General features: G+C 53.2%; 1 protein-coding gene across 2 annotated transcripts in view; it reads left to right on the top strand.

The window, feature by feature from the left end:
- Positions 1 to 19,005, top strand: part of Kif1a (kinesin family member 1A) — an 84,568-nt gene that overhangs the window by 37,836 nt on the left and 27,727 nt on the right. Inside the window, exons 16-28 of one of the 2 annotated variants that reach the window (XM_032901665.1) lie at positions 975 to 1,054; positions 1,348 to 1,423; positions 3,140 to 3,219; positions 3,628 to 3,734; positions 4,738 to 4,821; positions 6,840 to 7,020; positions 7,093 to 7,165; positions 7,344 to 7,437; positions 8,183 to 8,331; positions 8,691 to 8,869; positions 10,462 to 10,599; positions 11,349 to 11,603; positions 16,212 to 16,330. In XM_032901665.1, the coding sequence (XP_032757556.1) occupies positions 975 to 1,054; positions 1,348 to 1,423; positions 3,140 to 3,219; positions 3,628 to 3,734; positions 4,738 to 4,821; positions 6,840 to 7,020; positions 7,093 to 7,165; positions 7,344 to 7,437; positions 8,183 to 8,331; positions 8,691 to 8,869; positions 10,462 to 10,599; positions 11,349 to 11,603; positions 16,212 to 16,330 (1,615 nt within the window). Of the gene's footprint in view, positions 1 to 974; positions 1,055 to 1,347; positions 1,424 to 3,139; positions 3,220 to 3,627; positions 3,735 to 4,737; positions 4,822 to 6,839; positions 7,021 to 7,092; positions 7,166 to 7,343; positions 7,438 to 8,182; positions 8,332 to 8,690; positions 8,870 to 10,461; positions 10,600 to 11,324; positions 11,604 to 16,211; positions 16,331 to 19,005 lie in introns of both variants that reach the window. The other variant, XM_032901664.1, reaches the window with a different exon arrangement.

Genomic DNA, 19,005 nt, shown 5'->3' with positions numbered 1-19,005 from the left:
CACAGCAGCCAGAATAGCTAGTGCGTTCAGGCATTGGGCTGTTATGAGGGTCAGAGGATGAACAAGCCTTCTGGACAGTAAACTGTGCCTTGAACCTCTCTGGGTGGCCTTGACCCTGAGTGCTAGGGGAGGGCACAGGGTTTGCACTGAGTCTTGAGACTGGGTGAGCTGGCACTGATACAGGGAGCAGTGAGTTGTGCAGTGTCTGGGATAGGGGTGTCTTATTTCACCTCTGGAGTGCCACTGGGGGGTCTCAGCACCTCTACCTGGCATCTGCTGAGCTGTCTTCACTAAGAGCGGGGAGGTGGGTGCTCACACTGAGCCACTTCTAGGCTGGATGTCTTTCCTCTCCTGTGTGTCCCATGGTCCCCAGCACTGGGCTTGGCTAGCTCTGTGTTTTCAGACTCATAGTGCGGTGTCTCCCGGACAGAAAGCCCAGACCCCTGGGGGAGGGGAGGTGGGAGGAGGGGGTGGCACCGAGACACCAAGGAGGCAAGGGACAGAGGCTAGTGTGAGGAGTAATATAGGGTGACCAAGAAGCAAGGAGCATAAAGCTTCCAAGGTAGGGGACAGGTGACCTACTTGAGACTTGGGGACCCACCTGAAGGATTGGGCCCTCTAGGACATAAGGGGGAAGGAACCAAGGGACAGTGCCATTGAGACGTGCTGCCATACCCTGGGAAGATCTGTTCTGTTTGGGACCTGCTTTCCAGTGCCTTCCAGGAGAGTTTGCTCTCTCTCCCCTCCGGATTTGTTTTGCTCTCTGTGTTCTGGGGCATGTTCGCAGGAAGAGCCATGTCTGCTGTAGTTCACCTTGAGCTCCTAGAGTCTCACGTGCTGGGGTGGGAGGTATCTGGAGTTTGAACCCTAGCACTCTGCAGTCACTTTTCCTGGCTCCCCTATATCCTGTGACAGCGTCCCCACACGTGCACGCACGCCCTGGGATCTCAACTGTGCTCTGCCTCACTCCCCAGGAAACAGAGAAGATCATTGCTGAGCTCAATGAGACGTGGGAGGAGAAGCTACGGCGGACAGAAGCCATCCGGATGGAGAGGTGAGAAGCCCAAGGTGGGGGCAGAGCCCGAGAGTCCTGGCCTCCAGCCCTGGAAACCCAAACCCTGGGGGAGGTTGCATTCCAGCCATGGGACAAATCTGTGCTGTCTAGTCCAGGCAGCTAACCTGGCCTTGGCCACTGGAGATTGAGCCCTGATCTCTGGGTCAGCACAGATCCACCAGTGGACACTGCCCGGGCACTGCTGATAGATCCTGGTTGGTTGGTGGGTCAGGCAGGGTGAGGCTAGTCCTGGAAGCCTCTGAGTTTGTGCTGACTGCAACTCTGTCTTCCAGGGAAGCCCTGCTGGCCGAGATGGGTGTGGCCATGAGGGAAGATGGTGGCACCTTGGGAGTGTTTTCTCCCAAAAAGGTAGGAGCTGGGGCCATGGTACTATGCCAGTGTGTACAAGGTGGCACTGACCTCTGGTGGATGTCAAAGCAGGAGGTGATTTCCTGGGGGAAGGAGCAGCAGGATGGGGTTCTGGCCCAGGCATGGGTCAGCCTTACTCAGACTTTCCATTGTGTAGTGGGTCATCCTGGTGGCTGGGTAACATCCCGTGTGTCTCTGAACTGTCTGAGGTTTGGACTGAGTCCCTCAAGATTAGAACAGGACTTGGGACTAAGTCCCAGGCTGGAGAAGTGAGTTTTTGCGGACCTTCCTCCTTTCTGAGTTTGTGTTGCTCCTGGAAACTTCTGGCCTTTCTTCCCAGAGCAGCTCCAGTGGCTGCAAGGTAGAGAAGCGAAAGTCCATGAAGATAACACTGGTCCCCAGCCAAGGCCAGTTTCTAGGCCTCCTTTCTGTTAAAGAAAGGCTGCTTTGGGGGAAGCAGAGTTAGAGGTCTGGGCATCTGAGAGATAGGGCCAAACACCTGTTTGGACAGCCTCCCTAAAATCTGCTGTCCTGCCTTTGAGGTGAGGCTACTTTGGAACAATGCATCAAATGATAGCTTGAGGTGGCAGGTTGGTGGATGGAGACAGGTAGGTGTCCCTGTGAACTCTACCCAGGCCTTGCGAGGCACCATAGCTTGGTTCACCGAGCACACACAGAAGGGTTCACTTAACTTGCTCAAATGTGAAGTACATTATGTCAAAGAACCCCTTGTTTTAGCATTATCCTTGACTTCCAAGTACCAAGTTGTTCCTGGATAGACTAGTTGAGGGCGGCCACTGCTGATGGCCAGGACTCTATACCCCTGTTCAAGGGTGCACTTGGATTGATGGTTTAGTGTGGCAGTGGCTCACCCCAGGGTGCCCTGAGGGAAACATGAAGCCATCCCATCCTGGCACCTTTTCCCCATTGTAAGATCCTCAATTGGGACATGGGTATAAGACGGCTCCTAAGAAGCTGTGGGAGAGGGGCCTGAGGCAAGAATGATTTGGGACAGGAGGCAGAAGGCGTTGTCAATGGGTATGGGAGATGGGAGGCCAGCATCATGACCTGGAGTTGGGAAGCTAACATACAGGCCCTGGGTAGCTCAGTGGTCGGTAACTCCACCATCTGGCTCTTCCCAGGCTCCAGGGAGACTCTTCCTTGGCCAGGGTCTTCCTGCTTGGCGATAGTTTCAGTGGAGAGCCTTCAGTTCCCAGGTTGTCCCCTGGAGAAAGCTTTCTGGAGCCTAGGGAGAGAGCGCAGGGCCAGCCTTGGAACCAGCCCGTGCCCTACATATCCAGGACCCATGTAAGGGTTACCTTAGATTCTATCTAAACTTTACCTGGGGCCTCTCAAGAACTGAGAACTATGTCTCCCAGATCTCCCTGCAGCCAGGCTCCCCACAAAATACTCATGCGCTGGGCCCACCAAACCAACTATTATTGTAAGGATGGGCTGAACCTGGGCCCAGAACTTTCTTTGCCCTTCATTTTTTTCCTGACAAGGAACTGCCAATCTGAGCTTGGGGCTTTGGGGTTTTGGATGCCCTACTAAAGGTCCCCTGGGGACACTTGTCCTCCATGTCTCTTTTCTTCTCTGCCAGGATGGGGAAGCCGCTATGTCCCCAACAAGCCCAGGTCTAGGAGAGTAGAGGACAGGTAGGACTGTGAGGATTCTGCTCCTCTCTGGGAGAGTAACCCTTCTGTTTCTCTCCAGACACCTCATCTTGTCAACCTGAACGAGGATCCTTTGATGTCTGAATGCCTCCTTTACTACATCAAAGATGGCGTCACCAGGTAGGGACTAGATGGGTCGCCAGCTGGAGAGAAGGGTCAGCAGCTGAGGGGGTGGAATCACAAGACGAAGGCACTAATCGTCCTGTCCAGCCAGCCTGGGTCTAATGGGTGTGGGAGTGTGGGCTCCCCATAAGAGCTGAGCTGGGTATCAGCCCTATGTGACCTACAATGCTTTTCTTAAAGTGCTTTTGGGGGCCATCTGGATTTGCCTAGAGCTATGCTGTACTGGTGGCCTCTTGCCCACCCTTGCTGGCTTCCCCTGTATTCCCATAGTATATACATCCTGGTATGTACAATAAAAAAGACCCCTGGGCACCCCCGGGAGGCTGCCTGTAGGAGTAAGCCAGCAGTGGGTGTGCTGGGGCTCTGCTGCCCTGCTTGCCCTGCTGCCTCATGGTTCTTCAACAGAGTGGGCAGAGAAGACGCAGAGAGGCGGCAAGACATTGTCCTGAGTGGGCACTTCATCAAGGAGGAACACTGCATCTTCCGGAGCGACTCCCGAGGAGGCGGAGAAGGTAGCGTTGATGTGCCACCCCCACCACCCATCCCACCCCCACCCCCATCCCGTTGACCAGGTTTTGGTGAGGCCAGCTCTGGTTTGGGGGAGGGGAAGGTACTCGCCATTCACCCAGCTTCCCAGCCCTAAGTGAATCCTGAATCACAGTTTCTGGACAGGGTCTGTGTGACTCTTGAGGACAGCTGCGTGGCTCCCTCTATGAGTAAGGTGTTTGAGAAAGGCCTGGTTATTCCTGGGGCCAAGTTGCTGTTGCTTTGGGGAGCCAGCTTGAAGGCTGGAAGGCCGGGACATGGCGAGTTGCTGGGACAAGGAGAACGTTAAGTATGTATAGGAGCAGGTAGTGATGTATACGGGCAGAGGGACAGTGAGTCCCATGGATTGGTTTTTAAAGCATGCTCTTCTGTTGGCTGGGGAGCAGCTGTCTATTTTCCCTGCCTGCCCACCACTGCCCTGTAGAAGATGGTGCTGCCGCAGTGCTGGACCTGCTGTGTTGATGTAAAGATGCTGTCCATACCTCTGAGTACAGGGCTAGTGCCCAAGGCAGAAGGCACCTGACCGTCCTCGGGCCTGTAGATCCAGTACTGAATTCCTGAATTCCAACTTGGCCACCTTGGGATGGTGGCCCTAAAATGGTGCTTGGGACAATTGTTGCTCCTAGATTTTCCTGTCCATAAATCCCCTTTTCTCTCCTGTGCAAGATGAGTCAAAGAAGTGTAGGACCTCTTGGGGACCTGTTAGTCACTATTTCTTATTCTCCCCACTTATGGACCTGAATAAGAACCTGAGAAGACAAGCCCAGCATTGCTCCTCAGCCTTGGACTGTGTCCCCTTCTTGATATTTTCTCCTTTACTAAGTGGATGGGACCCTCAGGCTCCTCTAAGGGTCATGGTCAGACTCTATGACCAGGAATGAGGAGCTTGACTCGTGCCTACCAGGGGCCAGGAGAACTGAGCCACTGAAGTAATGACCTCTCACACTGCCTCTCTTCTCTATCTTGTAGCTGTGGTGACCCTGGAGCCCTGTGAAGGAGCAGATACGTATGTGAATGGCAAGAAAGTCACTGAGCCCAGCATCCTACGGTCAGGTACGGATAGGAGCTCCAGGGGACTGCTGGGTAGATAAGGTCTTTGTGCTCATTCTCTCTTGAGCACAGTTTGCTCCCAGAAAAAGGTAGCTCCACTATGGGCACCAGTTCAGCCCCCCGAAACTCTCTAGTTCCCAAATTGGGCACTTGAGTCCTAGAGTGCCTAGACCTGACACTATAAAAGCAGAGGAGGCCCCACTCACAGAATACTTGGTTAATGGTGCGTGGGAAGTCAGGGTGGGAGGTCCTGAATGGCCACTTTGGTGACTAGGCTCAGGAGAGAGGACAGGCAATAGACAGGTGCTCGTCCAAACTGTGATATTACAGAGCAGTAAGAGTGGGAGAGATTAACACCCTCCCAGCACCAGTTCCCTGCGATTAAGCACTGTAAGGAGGGCATCTCAAGGAACTGACTTACAGGAGAGTCTGTCACCATCTGTTGCTGTGACAGAACAGCTTAGGGAAGGAAGGATTTCTTTTGGCTCAGTTTCAGAGGCTCATCCCATGCTTACTGCTTTGGGCCTGTGGTGAGGCAGGCCATCATTGTGGGAAAGTATGGCGGGACAGAGGCACTCACCTCTTGGTAACCAAGAAGCAGAGGAGAGAACAAGAAGATTCTGGGAATAAGACACTCCCTCTACTTCCTGCAACAAGCCCCACCCCCTAGTCACTCATCAATTATGAACTCATCAATAGATTAATCTATCAATGAAGTTAGTACTATCATGATCTGATCACCTCTCTATAGTGCCACTGACCGGACCCTAGCCTTCCACCTATGAACCTTTGAAGGAGATGCCATATTGAACCCATGGCTTTCTCCTCCTAGTCTCCCAGCCTGCGTGTGCCTCACAATGCAAAGCGTATTCCGTCTGTCTCCAAGGGTCTTCACACATTTAAAGTTCCACCTTTGCTTAGAAGCCCACATTTAAAGTGTCCTCTTAGGCTTGGGACAATTTTTTCTGGTGAGCCCTGGTAAAACCAAAATGGAAATGACATATTTCTGGTATATGATGAGGCAGGGCATACATTCCCATACCAAAGGAGAGAAATAGAAAAAACATCAAGGAGGAATGGGGCTGGGGCAAGATAAAAACCCAGAAGGGCAAATGGTAAGTGGCTCCATGTTTAGAAGCCAGGGCATGTGGTGAAATATATGATGCTTTGGAAGGCCTCTCCAGCTGTGGCCCACAAGGCTTAGTTTATTTCCTGAGATGGCTTTGCTGGTGGTCCATGGCTTTCCTCAAAAGACATTTTGTGTCCTTGGCATCTCTAGAATCTTGGAGTCCTCACAGCAACAGTCTTTACTCTCATTACACTTACTCTCTTTATACTGTCTGCTCAAGGGCTGCTCAGGAGGATTGAACACGCACAAGTGCCTGGATACGGGGAAGAACTTACTAGACAGGCTTGTGTACACACCTCCCTTGGCTCTAATGTTATATGTGCTGCCTTTATAGGTTTTTTAAATCTTTCTGCTCTGGTCCTTGCTCCACATGTTTACTATAAACCTGGCTAAAAGCAGCCATTCAGGCCCGTGCCACTGCTGCCTGGATGCTCTGACGCCTTGAAATTTCTTCCACTAAGCTAATTAGTCCAACACTTTGAGATTCAGCCTCGCACATAGTCTTAGTACATGGATAAAATGTATCCATGTTCCTTGCCAGAAGGCAGTGGGAATAGCCTCCAACCCTAAGTCCAGATAAAAGGCTTGCTCTCATTTGAAACCTCAGCGAGCAGTCTTTGCATCTGCTTTCCTATCAGTGTCCTAATCCTTTCTGGGCTTCTGTAGCCCTTGTCTCTAAACTTTACCAAGTACAAAGCCACATAGTCAAATGGCCCATTACAAGGAAAAAGGTGATTTGGAGCCAAGGTTTGGGGTGCTGGGTGCTCTTCCCCAGGTAGATGGCACTGGGATACCCAGGCAGAGGAAGTGCCTCTCTCCCCACTCCCTTTGTCTCTCATCCCTGGAATCCAGCACCTAGAATCCATACGTTGGTTTGCCTCCAATCTCCCAGGAAACCGCATCATCATGGGAAAAAGCCACGTGTTCCGGTTTAACCACCCCGAGCAGGCTCGTCAGGAGCGTGAGCGAACACCTTGTGCAGAGACACCCGCTGAGCCAGTGGACTGGGCCTTTGCCCAGAGGGAACTGCTGGAGAAGCAGGGCATTGACATGAAGCAGGAGATGGAGCAGAGGTGAGGCCCAGGGCCGGCTGCTTGCCTGCCGTGTCTGATGGCCTTGTGTTCACCTGGTGTTCTTTTTTATAGGCTCCAGGAGCTGGAGGACCAGTACCGGAGGGAGCGGGAGGAGGCCACATACCTGCTGGAGCAGCAGAGGCTGGTGAGGATGCCCACTCAGATTCACAGCGCCCTACCTGCTCTAGCACACTGGGAGAGTGGGCCTGTGCCCTCTCTGGCCACACTTTCTACTGGACTGGCCCCTCTCTTGCACTCTGGCGGCTGAGCTGAGGCTATCTCAGTCTCCATGGTGGAGCCACAAGTCCTGCCTGTCTTTTCAGGACTATGAGAGTAAGCTGGAGGCCCTACAGAAACAGATGGACTCCAGGTACTACCCAGAGGTGAACGAGGAGGAGGAAGAACCAGAGGATGAAGGTAAGGGACTCTTGAGATGGTATGGCTCCCCGCCAACAGGGCCTGAGAGAGTAGGTCTCAGGTGACTCACCGGAGGCCGACTGGTCTAAACTTTTGCCCTGGGAGATAAACCTCATTCATCCTGGGTGCTACCATACAGGCAGGATTTGGGAGGTTGTACTGAAACAAGTGACCACACATCTCACACATATAGGCCACATGTTTGCTAATGGGAGTGGGCCAGAACCATGGGTGCTGACTAGAGCTCATCCCCTTCACTATGTGCTCTGTGGGGCCCACCAAAGACCGCACAGTGGTGCACAGAGAGGCTTTGATTTTCAACATACATGGGAAGCTCATTTGGGAAGCCTACTTAATCTTTGGGTGACTTGGAGCCTTGCCACACTGCTTGTTTGACTGGGTTTTCTCCTGGGGTCTACTTTCTCCACTCCAAGAGGAATAGTGTGAAATCAGGAATGCAAGCGTTGGGGCCCCAGCCCAGCAGGGGAGGAGCTGTTCAGAGGCTCTATCTAGGAAGAGAGGGCTGGAACCCAGCAAGTTATTCTAGTTAGTCTGCCCTTCAACATCTTCGTCGGGTTACAGTGACTATGGAGGGACTACTTGTCCTTTAACTGGCCACTCCAGCTTTAGTGTGGACCGAGTACAGGATCCACTCAGAGCTAGTCCTGTGGCATCTTGACCTTTCAGAGGTTATGGTAGGCTATATTGTGGCTTTCTCTGATGACCCACATGGCTTCTCCCACAGTCCAGTGGACGGAGCGGGAGTGTGAGCTGGCACTGTGGGCCTTCCGGAAATGGAAGTGGTACCAGTTCACTTCTCTACGGGACCTGCTGTGGGGCAATGCCATCTTCCTGAAGGAGGCCAACGCCATCAGTGTGGAGCTAAAGAAGAAGGTGGGACCCATCAGAGGCGGGTTCCCTATGAGTGATGGTCTAGTTGCTTACAGTCACAACACAGTCCCAGCACTCGGTTGACCCTAGGGTATACAGGGGGTACCCAGTATGAGTGGTTGAGGGAGGCACTGGGACTGGCTGAAATAAATAATCCTGTTGGCTTTGCTTGGGAGTCAATAGGCAGGTGGTGGGGTGGGGATGGGAGGTGGTGGTGGCAGCCATTTTTCAACAGTCGGTTGGATGCTTTGGTGAACTCTGGAATATAGAGTTGAGCTCTCAGGGGGATGGAGCAAAGCCCCCTGGAAACCTAGCTTCCACTCAGCACAGGGTGGATGAATGTCATCTTCTGCCCCTGACAGGTCCAGTTCCAGTTCGTCCTCCTCACAGATACCCTGTACTCCCCACTGCCGCCAGACCTACTGCCCCCAGAAGCTGCCAAAGACCGAGAGACACGACCCTTCCCCAGGACCATCGTGGCCGTGGAGGTCCAGGACCAGAAGAATGGGGCCACTCACTACTGGACGCTAGAGAAACTCAGGTGCAGAGGATGGGCAGTGAGGCAGATGGTGGATAAGGCTGGTCTCTGGGGAGAGAAACAGGCTGGGCTCTGCTTCACAGCAGTGCAACTGTGTCTCCTGGCCTAATGGTTTTGTTCTGGTACTAAAGGAGCAGTTAGGTAGCAGAGGGGCTTGGAAGGTGGCTCAGTGTCCAGCCATGTCTGAGCCAAGGGCCTCAGAGGACAAGGGGTCCCTGGCTTCTCCACTCTGCATGCCTGAGGGAAGTCGTCTCAGTCCTTAGAAAGCTGAGGACATTGACAAGTGAAAGAGCTCCTATAAGTGAACTTCTCCAATGCTTGTGTGTTGTAAGAGGACTTCTGCCTCCATGGACACTTCCTCTAATTCATGCCAAGTTCCACATACAACAGCGACCGGGCGATGAAGTAGATATCTGCATGAGAAGGGTAGAATGTACTCACAGCCCTGGAAATAGGGAGCACACCATGCCTGGACACCAGGCCAGGCCAGGAGTGGGAAAAGCAGAATGTTCTTTGGACATCTGAGGAAAATATGGAGCAACCGGTCTCTATGGGCCAGCTTCCTGGAATGAGGCCAGCTCTGGGCAAGGGGTCCTCCTAGTCTCTTGCTGTCCTAGGTGACTTAAAGCAGAGAGAACATCGGTCAAGTGTGTAAGACTTTAGAAAAGGAAAGGTGGGTGTGGACTTAGGGTCTGTTGGTTTGTATGTAGAAGGCAGGCTCACTGATGAGTTGTTGGATCTCCCTAGGGATGAGCTAGAATGGTGGTTCTCAATCCACGGGTCTTGACTCCCTCTGGGGGTCTCCTAAGGCCATGGGAAAACACAAAATATTTACACTGCAATTCATAACAGCAAAACCACAGTTATGAGGTAGCAGTGAAAATGATTTTATGGTTGAGGAATCACCACAATATGAGCTATTAAGGCGATACAGCATCAGGAGGTTGAGAACCTCTGAGTTAGAGAGAGAGGATTCTTCTCGGTCAGCCAGGCCTTCCGAGGATGGGAAATATGGACAGGAAAGCATGATTAGCAGCCATAGCCTCTTCTCGTTCTATCTGCGTGTGCCTGAAAGCTAGGCCAAATGTATGACTATCAGAAGTGGGCGTTTATCCCTTTAGAGGCCCCTAGAGTTTACAAGCTCATGTTCTTCCTCCTACTGTTTGCCCCCCTGGGGAAAAAGAATTTAAAAGTACTGTCTTCTCCATTCCCTTCCTGCCTCACCAGAGCTCACTACAAGAGCTTTCAGGGCTGTAGTGCGAATCCTATTTCTGAGTTGCCTGCTTCTCTGTCAGCTCTCAGCTGCCCTAAGGCACCACAAATCAGTCGGTTCTCTGCTGTCGTGTTCTGTGTGCCTGCTCAGCTCGCCTTGCTGTCACCGAGGAGGGTTTGGGAGGCATTGGTGGTGAACTTTTTCTCATTTGTAAGTTTCCTATGGATGCTGAATTCTAAGGACCACAGAGGGGTTTCTAGCTGGCAGAACTCTGGGCCACTGACCCGGACAGGACACTGGAGTCTGATGTTCTAGGAGTAATGGGGTGCTAGGCTATTTCTGGCCATTGGTCTGATCATATATGATCTTTGAACCCCAACAGGCAACGCCTGGACCTGATGCGGGAAATGTATGACCGGGCTGCAGAGGTCCCCTCCAGCGTCGTTGAGGACTGTGACAATGTGGTGACTGGTGGAGACCCCTTCTATGACCGCTTCCCCTGGTTCCGGCTGGTGGGCAGGTGGGCACCTCCTCCCTTTCCTTGTAGAGGAAGTGAGATGGTAGGTGGGGTCAGAGCCCAGACCCTGAACTGGCCTCGCCTGCAGGAAAGAAGCCACATTCTACTCCCTTAGTCATTCCTCCTCACATACCTGTAGACCCAGCTTTTCTAGGGAACCTGGAGTGCCATCTTGGTAGTACTGCCTATACCTACTGTGCTACATGTCCGTTCGTGTGTGTGTGTGTGTGTGTGTGTGTGTGCGCGCGCGCACGCGCGCGCGTGTTGCCCAAGCACCCAGGGTTCTAGAATCAGGTATTCCGGGTCACTGATGTTTTGAGGGGCGGGAACACAGAGGTAAGATTAGAGATTACTGCCTCTCCCCTTGTTTTCCAATCTGGTGTCTGCGCCCAGCCTCCGACCCCATGTTGTTCAAGGAGGTCCTTCAAGAGTTTTGGCTACGGCCAGCTTGGACCCTTGTTCTCACTCACACCTATTGGTGGTGCTTTCCAGAACCTTCTACCGACCCCATGGGTCTTGTTGTCCTTAGTTTGGGGTGTTGTGTTTTGTTTTCTCTTCCCAGCCCAGACAGGGTGCGTTTTCGTTTCTTGTCTCTTAAAGCAGCGTTTCTTGATGGTTGGTGTTTTAGTTTTAAACAGAAGTGCTCCTTGTCCCTCCCAACCCTGTCCCACCTTCCCCCCCGGAGTAGCTGGTGTTAACTTCTCTCTGTCTTGTCGCACTAACCTCAGTTCAGTCATCTCTGGCTGCAACAGCTACCCTCTTCTCAACACATGCATGAGCGAGCGCATGGCTGCTCTCACCCCCTCCCCCACCTTCTCAAGCCCCGACTCCGACACCACCGAGCCTGCCGAGGAGCAGAGCGTGGGGGAGGAGGAGGAGGAGGAGGAGGAGGAGGAGGAGGAGGAGGAGGAGGAGGACCTGGAGGACGACGTCTTTCCGGAGCACACGCTGTGCGACGGCCAGGACCCGTTTTACGACCGGCCCCCCCTGTTCAGTTTAGTAGGAAGGTTGGTGAGGTTGAGGCGCGCATGCTGGGGAGGAACCAGCTCTTTCCCTCAGGAGCACTGCTGTGGGTATCAGGGCAGACACCCGACCCTCTAGGCCAGGCAGGCAGGCAGGCCAGGGCTAGCTTCTGAGGGGGATGAGGGAGTCAGGTTCCCTCTTGTGTCTTCATGGCGGGACATGGGCACATTGGAGAGATAGATGCCCTGGCTCAGCGGGGAAGAGTCTGGCTCCAGTGGCAGAGAGATAGGAACACACATTACAGCCAAGAACTCCTGGTGCTCACCCTAGGTGGCTGGGATAGTTACTGGAGTGGCCATAGGAAGTGGCCAAGACTGGCGCCATAGACTCCTTGTGCAGGGCTTAGGGGGTATTTGAGAGGGGAAGAAAGGAGTCCGCAGGCAGGCTGTCCCAAACCCTTGTCTGGGGACTCAGCTTCCACTGTAGTCCAAAGAGAAGGTACCCTGAGAAGTTGCAGGGCTGTGACCCCCCCATGGGCAAGGGAGGAGGGGCCTCTACCTGCCTTAATCTTGTGGAGCCCAGCTGATGAGAGTAGCCCCAAGCCCGTGACCTCCCAGGCTAGCATGGTGAGATGGGCATGTCACCTTTACAGAGAAGCCCTGGCCACTTGGTTTCTGGGATAGGTGAGAGAGGCTGAGGTTGGGGAAGTGGACCGCAAGGACGTAGGTCTAGCTGTTAGCTCCATTACTAAGGCAAATGGCTTCAGAAATACTAGGGCTTGTAGCCTACCTGCATGGAACAGGCATAGTTTTAATAGCATCTTCTCCTGGAGCATAAGATCGCTTGTAGCGCTACGGGAGTTTTAGAACTCTCGATCTCGGAGCACAGGTATCGAAAGCTGAAGTCTGAGGATGGTCCCTTGTAGACTATGGGCTTTCTGTGGAGTTCCTTCCTTCCTTGAGTGGGAGTGATGGCCTGAGACCTCCTCCCCCTTTCAGAAGGTAGCAGGGATCTGCTCTGAGTAGTTTTTCTGTCATCAGCTAGTGTTAGGTATGATGAACTAGCCAACCGGACAAATGAGTAGAATCCCCTTCCCAAATGCCCTGGGTCTGGACTTCTACCCTGCTGGGCCTAGGCAACAGATGCAGACTCTGGGCCAGCTCTGGACAGGCTTCTCTCACCACGCCTTGGGCTATAGCACCAGACCTCCCATGCCCACTGGGCCCTGGGAGTGGCTCCAGGTGTCAGGTAGGCAAAGGGTCAGTCAGGAGACACAGGAAACGATGACATGAGGAGAAATGGGGTCTGGTCTCTGCAGTCTCATGAAAAGAGCTGGGTCCTTCCAATGTTGTTTCCCCTCTTGTGGATTTGAGATTTCACAAAATGACCAAACTTGGCAAAAGTCACCCATGAGAGGCCCGGCCCCCTGTATCACGGGGTGGTCTGTGCAAGGCTTCATTTGGCAACACCCTCACCTTTTGGTTTGGCAAGAATTGGCTTTTCCGCGCAGCAGCTATGCAGGCCTAGCCCTGAGGAAGGCTCCACCTTGGCTTTCGTTTAATCCTCTGGTAGCTGCTGGCTCTCTTTCCAAAGCTTAAGCAAAATTGGGGTGCCCACTCTTGTCCCCCCTGGAAAGGTTTCCCCGGGTCCCAGCATGTGCCTCTGTACCTCACCAATCTGTGGTTAGCGCTGCCTCCTCCCTCCTGCCTCTCGCCACACGTGCCGCTCTGCCCGTCCTGCCCTCCTCTGCTCTCCCGGGCATTTAGCCTGCTTTAAGGTGCTCTGGGTCCTGGGCAGGCCCTCTCGTGGGCATAGCCAGGGACCCTCCTCACATGCAGGGTCTCTGATGGTCAGGTGTCAGGTGGCCTGGGGTTGTGGGTGAGTTAGCAGATTAAGTGGGCCCAGAGGCTCTCCTTGCACACTCAACACACTTCCAGGAGATGGGGGCAGGGGGCGCACTGCAGAGAGGATAACCAAGAGAGGATAACCAGAGTTAAGGGTCTGGGGGAGGAGCTAGGGAAGGCACCGGATAAGTAAATGTTGACCCAGCTAGAGGCTATGCTGAACAGCTTGGTGCAGCCCTCTGAGCCTCTTAGGTCTGCGCTGTGGCCTCCTGCCTTTACCGGTATGGCCGTGGGCAGAGTTCTTCCGATCTTGAGAGCAGCTGGGTGTGTGACTGGGAAGGTTGGCAAGAGCTGCGTTCTGACCCTGCAGTGGCTGACACTAGTTTCTAGTTGTTTCTGGTACCTGGAGAACAGATAGGATGAGGACTGGAGTACATTGTCCCTGCTCTGAGCTGTGGGTGCCTGGGTGCCTTCATCTCCCAGGTGGGCTGGCTGGTTGAGTCCTACACAGAGCAGGGCACAGAAATCTTCCAGATTCAGCCCCTTTTTTTTGTGGCCCCTTCCAAGCCAGCACTGACCCTAGGAGGCAGTCCAGGCTCAGAGAGCTCATCTAGCTGAATGACTTCACTACAGTGCCAAGTGGGCTTGTCATTTAAGTGGGGGAAGGGGAGGTTGAATATTGCATTGTTTTTGCCTTTGCCAACATCTGACCCCACAGCTGAAGCCAGACCCACAGTTCCCATTTGAGTTGTCCGAAGATCATGAGGTCAGGGAGCATCTAGAGGCTTTAGTCACAAATGATACTTCTTTGATACATAACCCCAGCTCCCAACAAGAGATCAGGGTGGGTTGGATGTGGGCCACGTCTTTCCTCCAGTTTGGATGTGGGCCATGGCATCCTAGATTCCTCCCTTCCCCCCAATGGAAGGAAGTTCCTAAAGGTGCAATACAAGATTTCTTCTGTGATTAGTTGCACTGACAAGCAATGATCTGCAGGACTGAGAATGAGTGACCTAGAGGGTCCTGTCCTAGCTCTGGCCCTTGCTGCCAGCCCTGGCTTCTGCCTGACGTTTTTATCCCTCAGTTTCTTCTCTTGTGAAATGGGCCCGAGTGCCTACTCTAATGGGCCATGGTGTAGACTCTAGACTCTACATCCATAAAAGAGGAGGACACAGCTAGCTAAATGGAGGGGCCCCATTATTAGGACATAAGTGGTAAGCTACCTTCCAGGTGCTGGGAAGCAGCAGCTGTCCTAGGACGTGTATTTCCTCTTTGAGCCCTACTTCTCAGGAGTCACCCCACTTTACAAGAGGCCCCAAAGAGAGCCTGGATAGCCATCTACTGCAGTCCTATCTCTCTACCTCCCTGGGTAGAACTAGTTCCAGACAGTGGGGGAGGTCAAGCAGTGAGTGTGTGAGATCTATGAGCTTCTCTGCGGGTGCTCATGGACCTAGGGTTTCCTCTGCCATTCCGGCAGATCCCGTGTGAACAGCCTGGACCCCGGACCCTGTTGGTTTAGAGCTGTCTCTGTGCCATTGCCTCTTGAGCCCTCTGGTGAGGCAGCCTAGGGTATCGGGGCCTTCAGATGGCAGAGGTAGGTTTCAGTCTAGCTCAGGAGTCCTGAACACCCAGCACAAGGCCTTCATCTGACTGCCATTGTGGCTAGCCACACACACTCCTCAGTTTGGTCTCCACATCCTTTCTGCAGCAATTCCCTGACTGATACACAGAGTAAAAGAGTTTGGGCCAGCATTCTTTCTGAGAGGGTACTGTGCTAGGGTAAGTGAGTCCCATGGAGGGATGCCAAGGAGGCTATCCTAGGCCCGTGTGAGGCCTGATTTAGATGATTTTTTTTGCTAGATTTGCTGAGGCCCTACCATATACAAAGAAGCTCAGGAACCAGGAAGTCTACAGATAGATTCTTAAAAGTCAGAAGACGGAGCTGAGAGGAGAATGAAAACGGGCTGTTGTCATGACAGTAGACAGATGCTCCAGGGAGCCATTGGCCCCTGTGGCCAGATGGAGGCTGAACTTCAGGGCAGTAAGGTGGAGCTGGCCAGCCTGGACCTCTTGGGGCTTGGATGATTCTGTAAGCAGCTTGGGCGTCATTGAGGGTGTGGGGACTTCTATGTGACAGTATAGTCCACCTTCTTGGGACAGTAAGAGGCAGGGCGGCAGTGAGAGCTCCAGCAAGATTCTAGCAAGTGGTGGTGTTGACTAGAAAGGAGGTCTAGGGCAGTACCCAGGCTTCTGGGTGACAGGCACACACGCCATGTTGCATCTGCCCTGAGGAGGGTGACACTTAGAGCGAGGTTGTGCCTGACTTCCAGGTGAACTGTAGAGGGAGGTCTAAGGTTGAGAAGCTTGATGACGCCCCATGGGAAGCAGGCATCAGAGTTCTAAGGGTTGAAGCTTATTAGCATGTCCCTGTTCGGCCCAGGTCCTCAGCCCTTGAAGCAGGCTGAAACCCTCTCTTCGGCTATTCTCTTCTCAGACAGCCACGTCCTGGCTGAGCTGGGCTGTGCCCTCTACTTGCTGAGGCCACTCCCTCCTCTCTGTGTCTCCACCTCCTGTCTCCTCTGAGCACTGAAAACCTTCCCCCTGCCCCGCCCCCTGCCTGTTCCCAGCCCACCTCGCTGCCCCGCCCCCTGCCTGTTCCCAGCCCACCTCGCTGCGCTGGTTCGCCCTGGCTGTCTCGCCGGCTTTGCTCTGCTTTGCAGCTTCATGTTGTGTGTGAGCCGGCCTTGGTGTCACTGGTATCAAAGCACACTCTGAGGGTCGCCTGTGACTGTGGCTCTGCTCCTGCAGGGCCTTCGTATACCTGAGCAACCTGCTGTACCCTGTGCCCCTGGTGCACCGCGTGGCCATCGTCAGCGAAAAGGGAGAGGTGAAAGGCTTCCTCCGTGTGGCGGTGCAGGCCATCTCAGGTGTGTGTATGGGATCGGGTAGTGTGTGGCCCCGAGTCCCTGGGGGCTGGGGAATGTCTGCCTTTACAGGCAGAGGGGGGAGGAATAATATTATGCAGGAGTTAATATGAAGCTGGTCTTCCCTGGGACCCCCAGCCTCCCTATGACCAACGTGAAACTTTTTCCACCTTCCCAGGCAAGTGGACAGGTGGAGCTTGAAGGGAAAGTCCCCTGTGTTGAGCCCTTGGCTCTGGCTTCCTAGAGTCTTGGATCAGATAGGGATGCCTATCTGGATCAGTCCAAGATGCCTGAGCCTGATCTGCCTTGAGCCAGAGTCTCCACTGTTCAGGGGGACCCAGAGATTGCCTCGTGCCTCCCAGCAGTGTGGACTGTCTGCCAGCGTAGTCTACCATTCACTTTCCACATAGCCGAGGGAGCCTGCAGACTGCTAGTCCCTGTCAGAGTAGCTCTCTCAGCAGCTGCCTCAGTTTCTTTTCTATTTCCCCCGCTTAGGTGCTGGTCTTAGGCACAGGCCTAAGCCGGAAGCTACGGCTCATTTGTGGGTCTGAAAACAGAGACTGTTGTAAAAGGCAGACACTTTTCTTGTTATCCCCTCCCTCCATCGCAGCCAGGTGGTACTAGGACTAGCCGTTGCAGGGGCCCGTGGGTCTCAGTTTGCTCACCTATAGGCCTATAATGTACTTCGTGCACGGTGAGAACGTTTGTAAGACCCCAGAGAGCAGTGTGAGGGTCATGGCTCAAAAGGTATCTGCAAGTCAGTGGTAGTGTCTGTCCTAACAGCAGCTCAAAGTCACTGTTCTCTGCCCTAGACCATGGTCTCCCTTCCTGGGATCCTCACTGCCCTTGGCTTCCCAGGCACCCTGGGAGAGGGTGAGGTAAAGCAACAGAGTGCGGCTACGTGGGGAGCTACAGGTTAGCTGTGGTTAGGCTGGGGTGCACAGTATGGGTGCCTGGAGGATCTGGAGAAAGCCAACACCCCAGTGTGTTATCTACTCCCAGGTTCTCACTTACTCTAGAGTGTCCTATTCCCGCCAGGTTATCATGTCCCAACTAGACCTCTGGCTCTCATACCCTCAGAGGCTCATAGCCCCAAGTTCTCATACCCCAAATACTACTGATATGCGTGTACCCTCAGGTTCTTACATGCCACGGGTTTTCTTTCTCTTTTTCTTTTTCAAAGATTTATTTTTTTTATATTTGAATATACTCGCTGTTTTCAGACACACCAGAAGAGGGCATCAGATCCCATTACAGATGATTGGGAGCCACCGTGTGCCTCTTTCTCCTCTAGTCTGAAATGTCTAATCACTTCCCTGGTATTTTGGTCACATTAGGTGGTGTTGGTTCTAATTAAGTTAATAATTGGCTGTATTGCTCCTCTGCCTGTGATTTCTAAAAGTTCCTCCCACCCCCAGTCCTACCCCGGCTCCCACCTGTCACCAGCCGTGACGTGCTCACGACTACTTAGATGAGTGGACTCTGCCACTGTTCCTCTGGCCCTGATTCAGAGGTCCCACCTGGCAAGGTGCGGGGAGCAGGTGGATTGCGAGCTCGTGAGAGCCTGGACTTCAGTGCCACCCTAGCCACGTTGCTGGAAGGAGAATGTTACTGCGACACCCACACTTAGGGAACAGGAGCATCCAGAACAACTTCCTTTCTGAGGCCTTCCTCCCCTATCCTGTCAGGCCCTCCTCCTCTCTCACCTAGCAGCTCTCACGACACTGGGTAGAGGTCTCCATGTTGTCCCTGTGTTTCTAGAGTCCAAGGGGCTTGCCCACAGCCCTCGTGGAGGACAGTCACTGTCCTGTTCTGTTCTCTGTGAGAAGGGCCCCTGAGGGGATCCTTAGGAGGGCTGGTGAGTGACCCTATCTCCAAGGGCTACCACTTTAAACTCACTGCGACTCAGTGGGTCCCCCAAGAATCAGATGAGGTCTTACAGTCGGGAAGGCGCATAGGGCTCAGAGCTCAGGCTTTCGTCAGCCACAGCCCTGCCTTCCCCCAAGTCATATTTTCAGCAAACGGGGCTGCAATGAAATTTGATCTGTGTTGGTCCCCAAATCTTATATGAAGACCACTGGATTTTACCACATTTGGGATTGCCACTAATATTTCCCTATCTGGCAGTGGAAGAAAGGAATTTAGGAAACACACAACCTTGCCACCCCTCCCTGCCCTGTGGCTCGTCCACTGAACCCATTTGTTCAGTAACCCACTGAACCTGGCTATCAGACACTGTTAGCAGAACTACCCCCAGTGCTAGAAGTGGCACAGTGGGGCCCATGGCCTCTGAGGAGGGTGGCAGAGGTGTATCAGGACCCTCCTGTTCTCTTCTGAGCACCAAGATCAGGTAGGTCAGTGTCAGACTATGTAAGGCTTTGGCTCTAATTAGTGGTCCTTGGTAAGAACCTACCTGTGTGTCTGTGTGGTCAGTGTGTCCTGGTGACTACCGAGTTGCAGGTATTAAAAATCTGATCACGTGGGTTGGGGATTTAGCTCAGTGGTAGAGCGCTTGCCTAGGAAGCGCAAGGCCCTGGGTTCTGTACCCAGCTCCGAAAAAAAAAACCAAAAAAAAAAAAAAAACAAACAAAAACAAAAAACAAAAAACAAACAAACAAACAAACAAACAAAAACTAGATGGCTAAACGGCCTTAGAAACAAAAATCTGGTCATGTATT

The sequence above is a fragment of the Rattus rattus genome, chromosome 4, assembly GCF_011064425.1.
Source record: "Rattus rattus isolate New Zealand chromosome 4, Rrattus_CSIRO_v1, whole genome shotgun sequence".
Classification (NCBI taxonomy): domain Eukaryota; kingdom Metazoa; phylum Chordata; class Mammalia; order Rodentia; family Muridae; genus Rattus; species Rattus rattus.
Note: the sequence above shows the minus strand (reverse complement) of the source record. Positions and strands in the feature narration are given on the sequence as shown.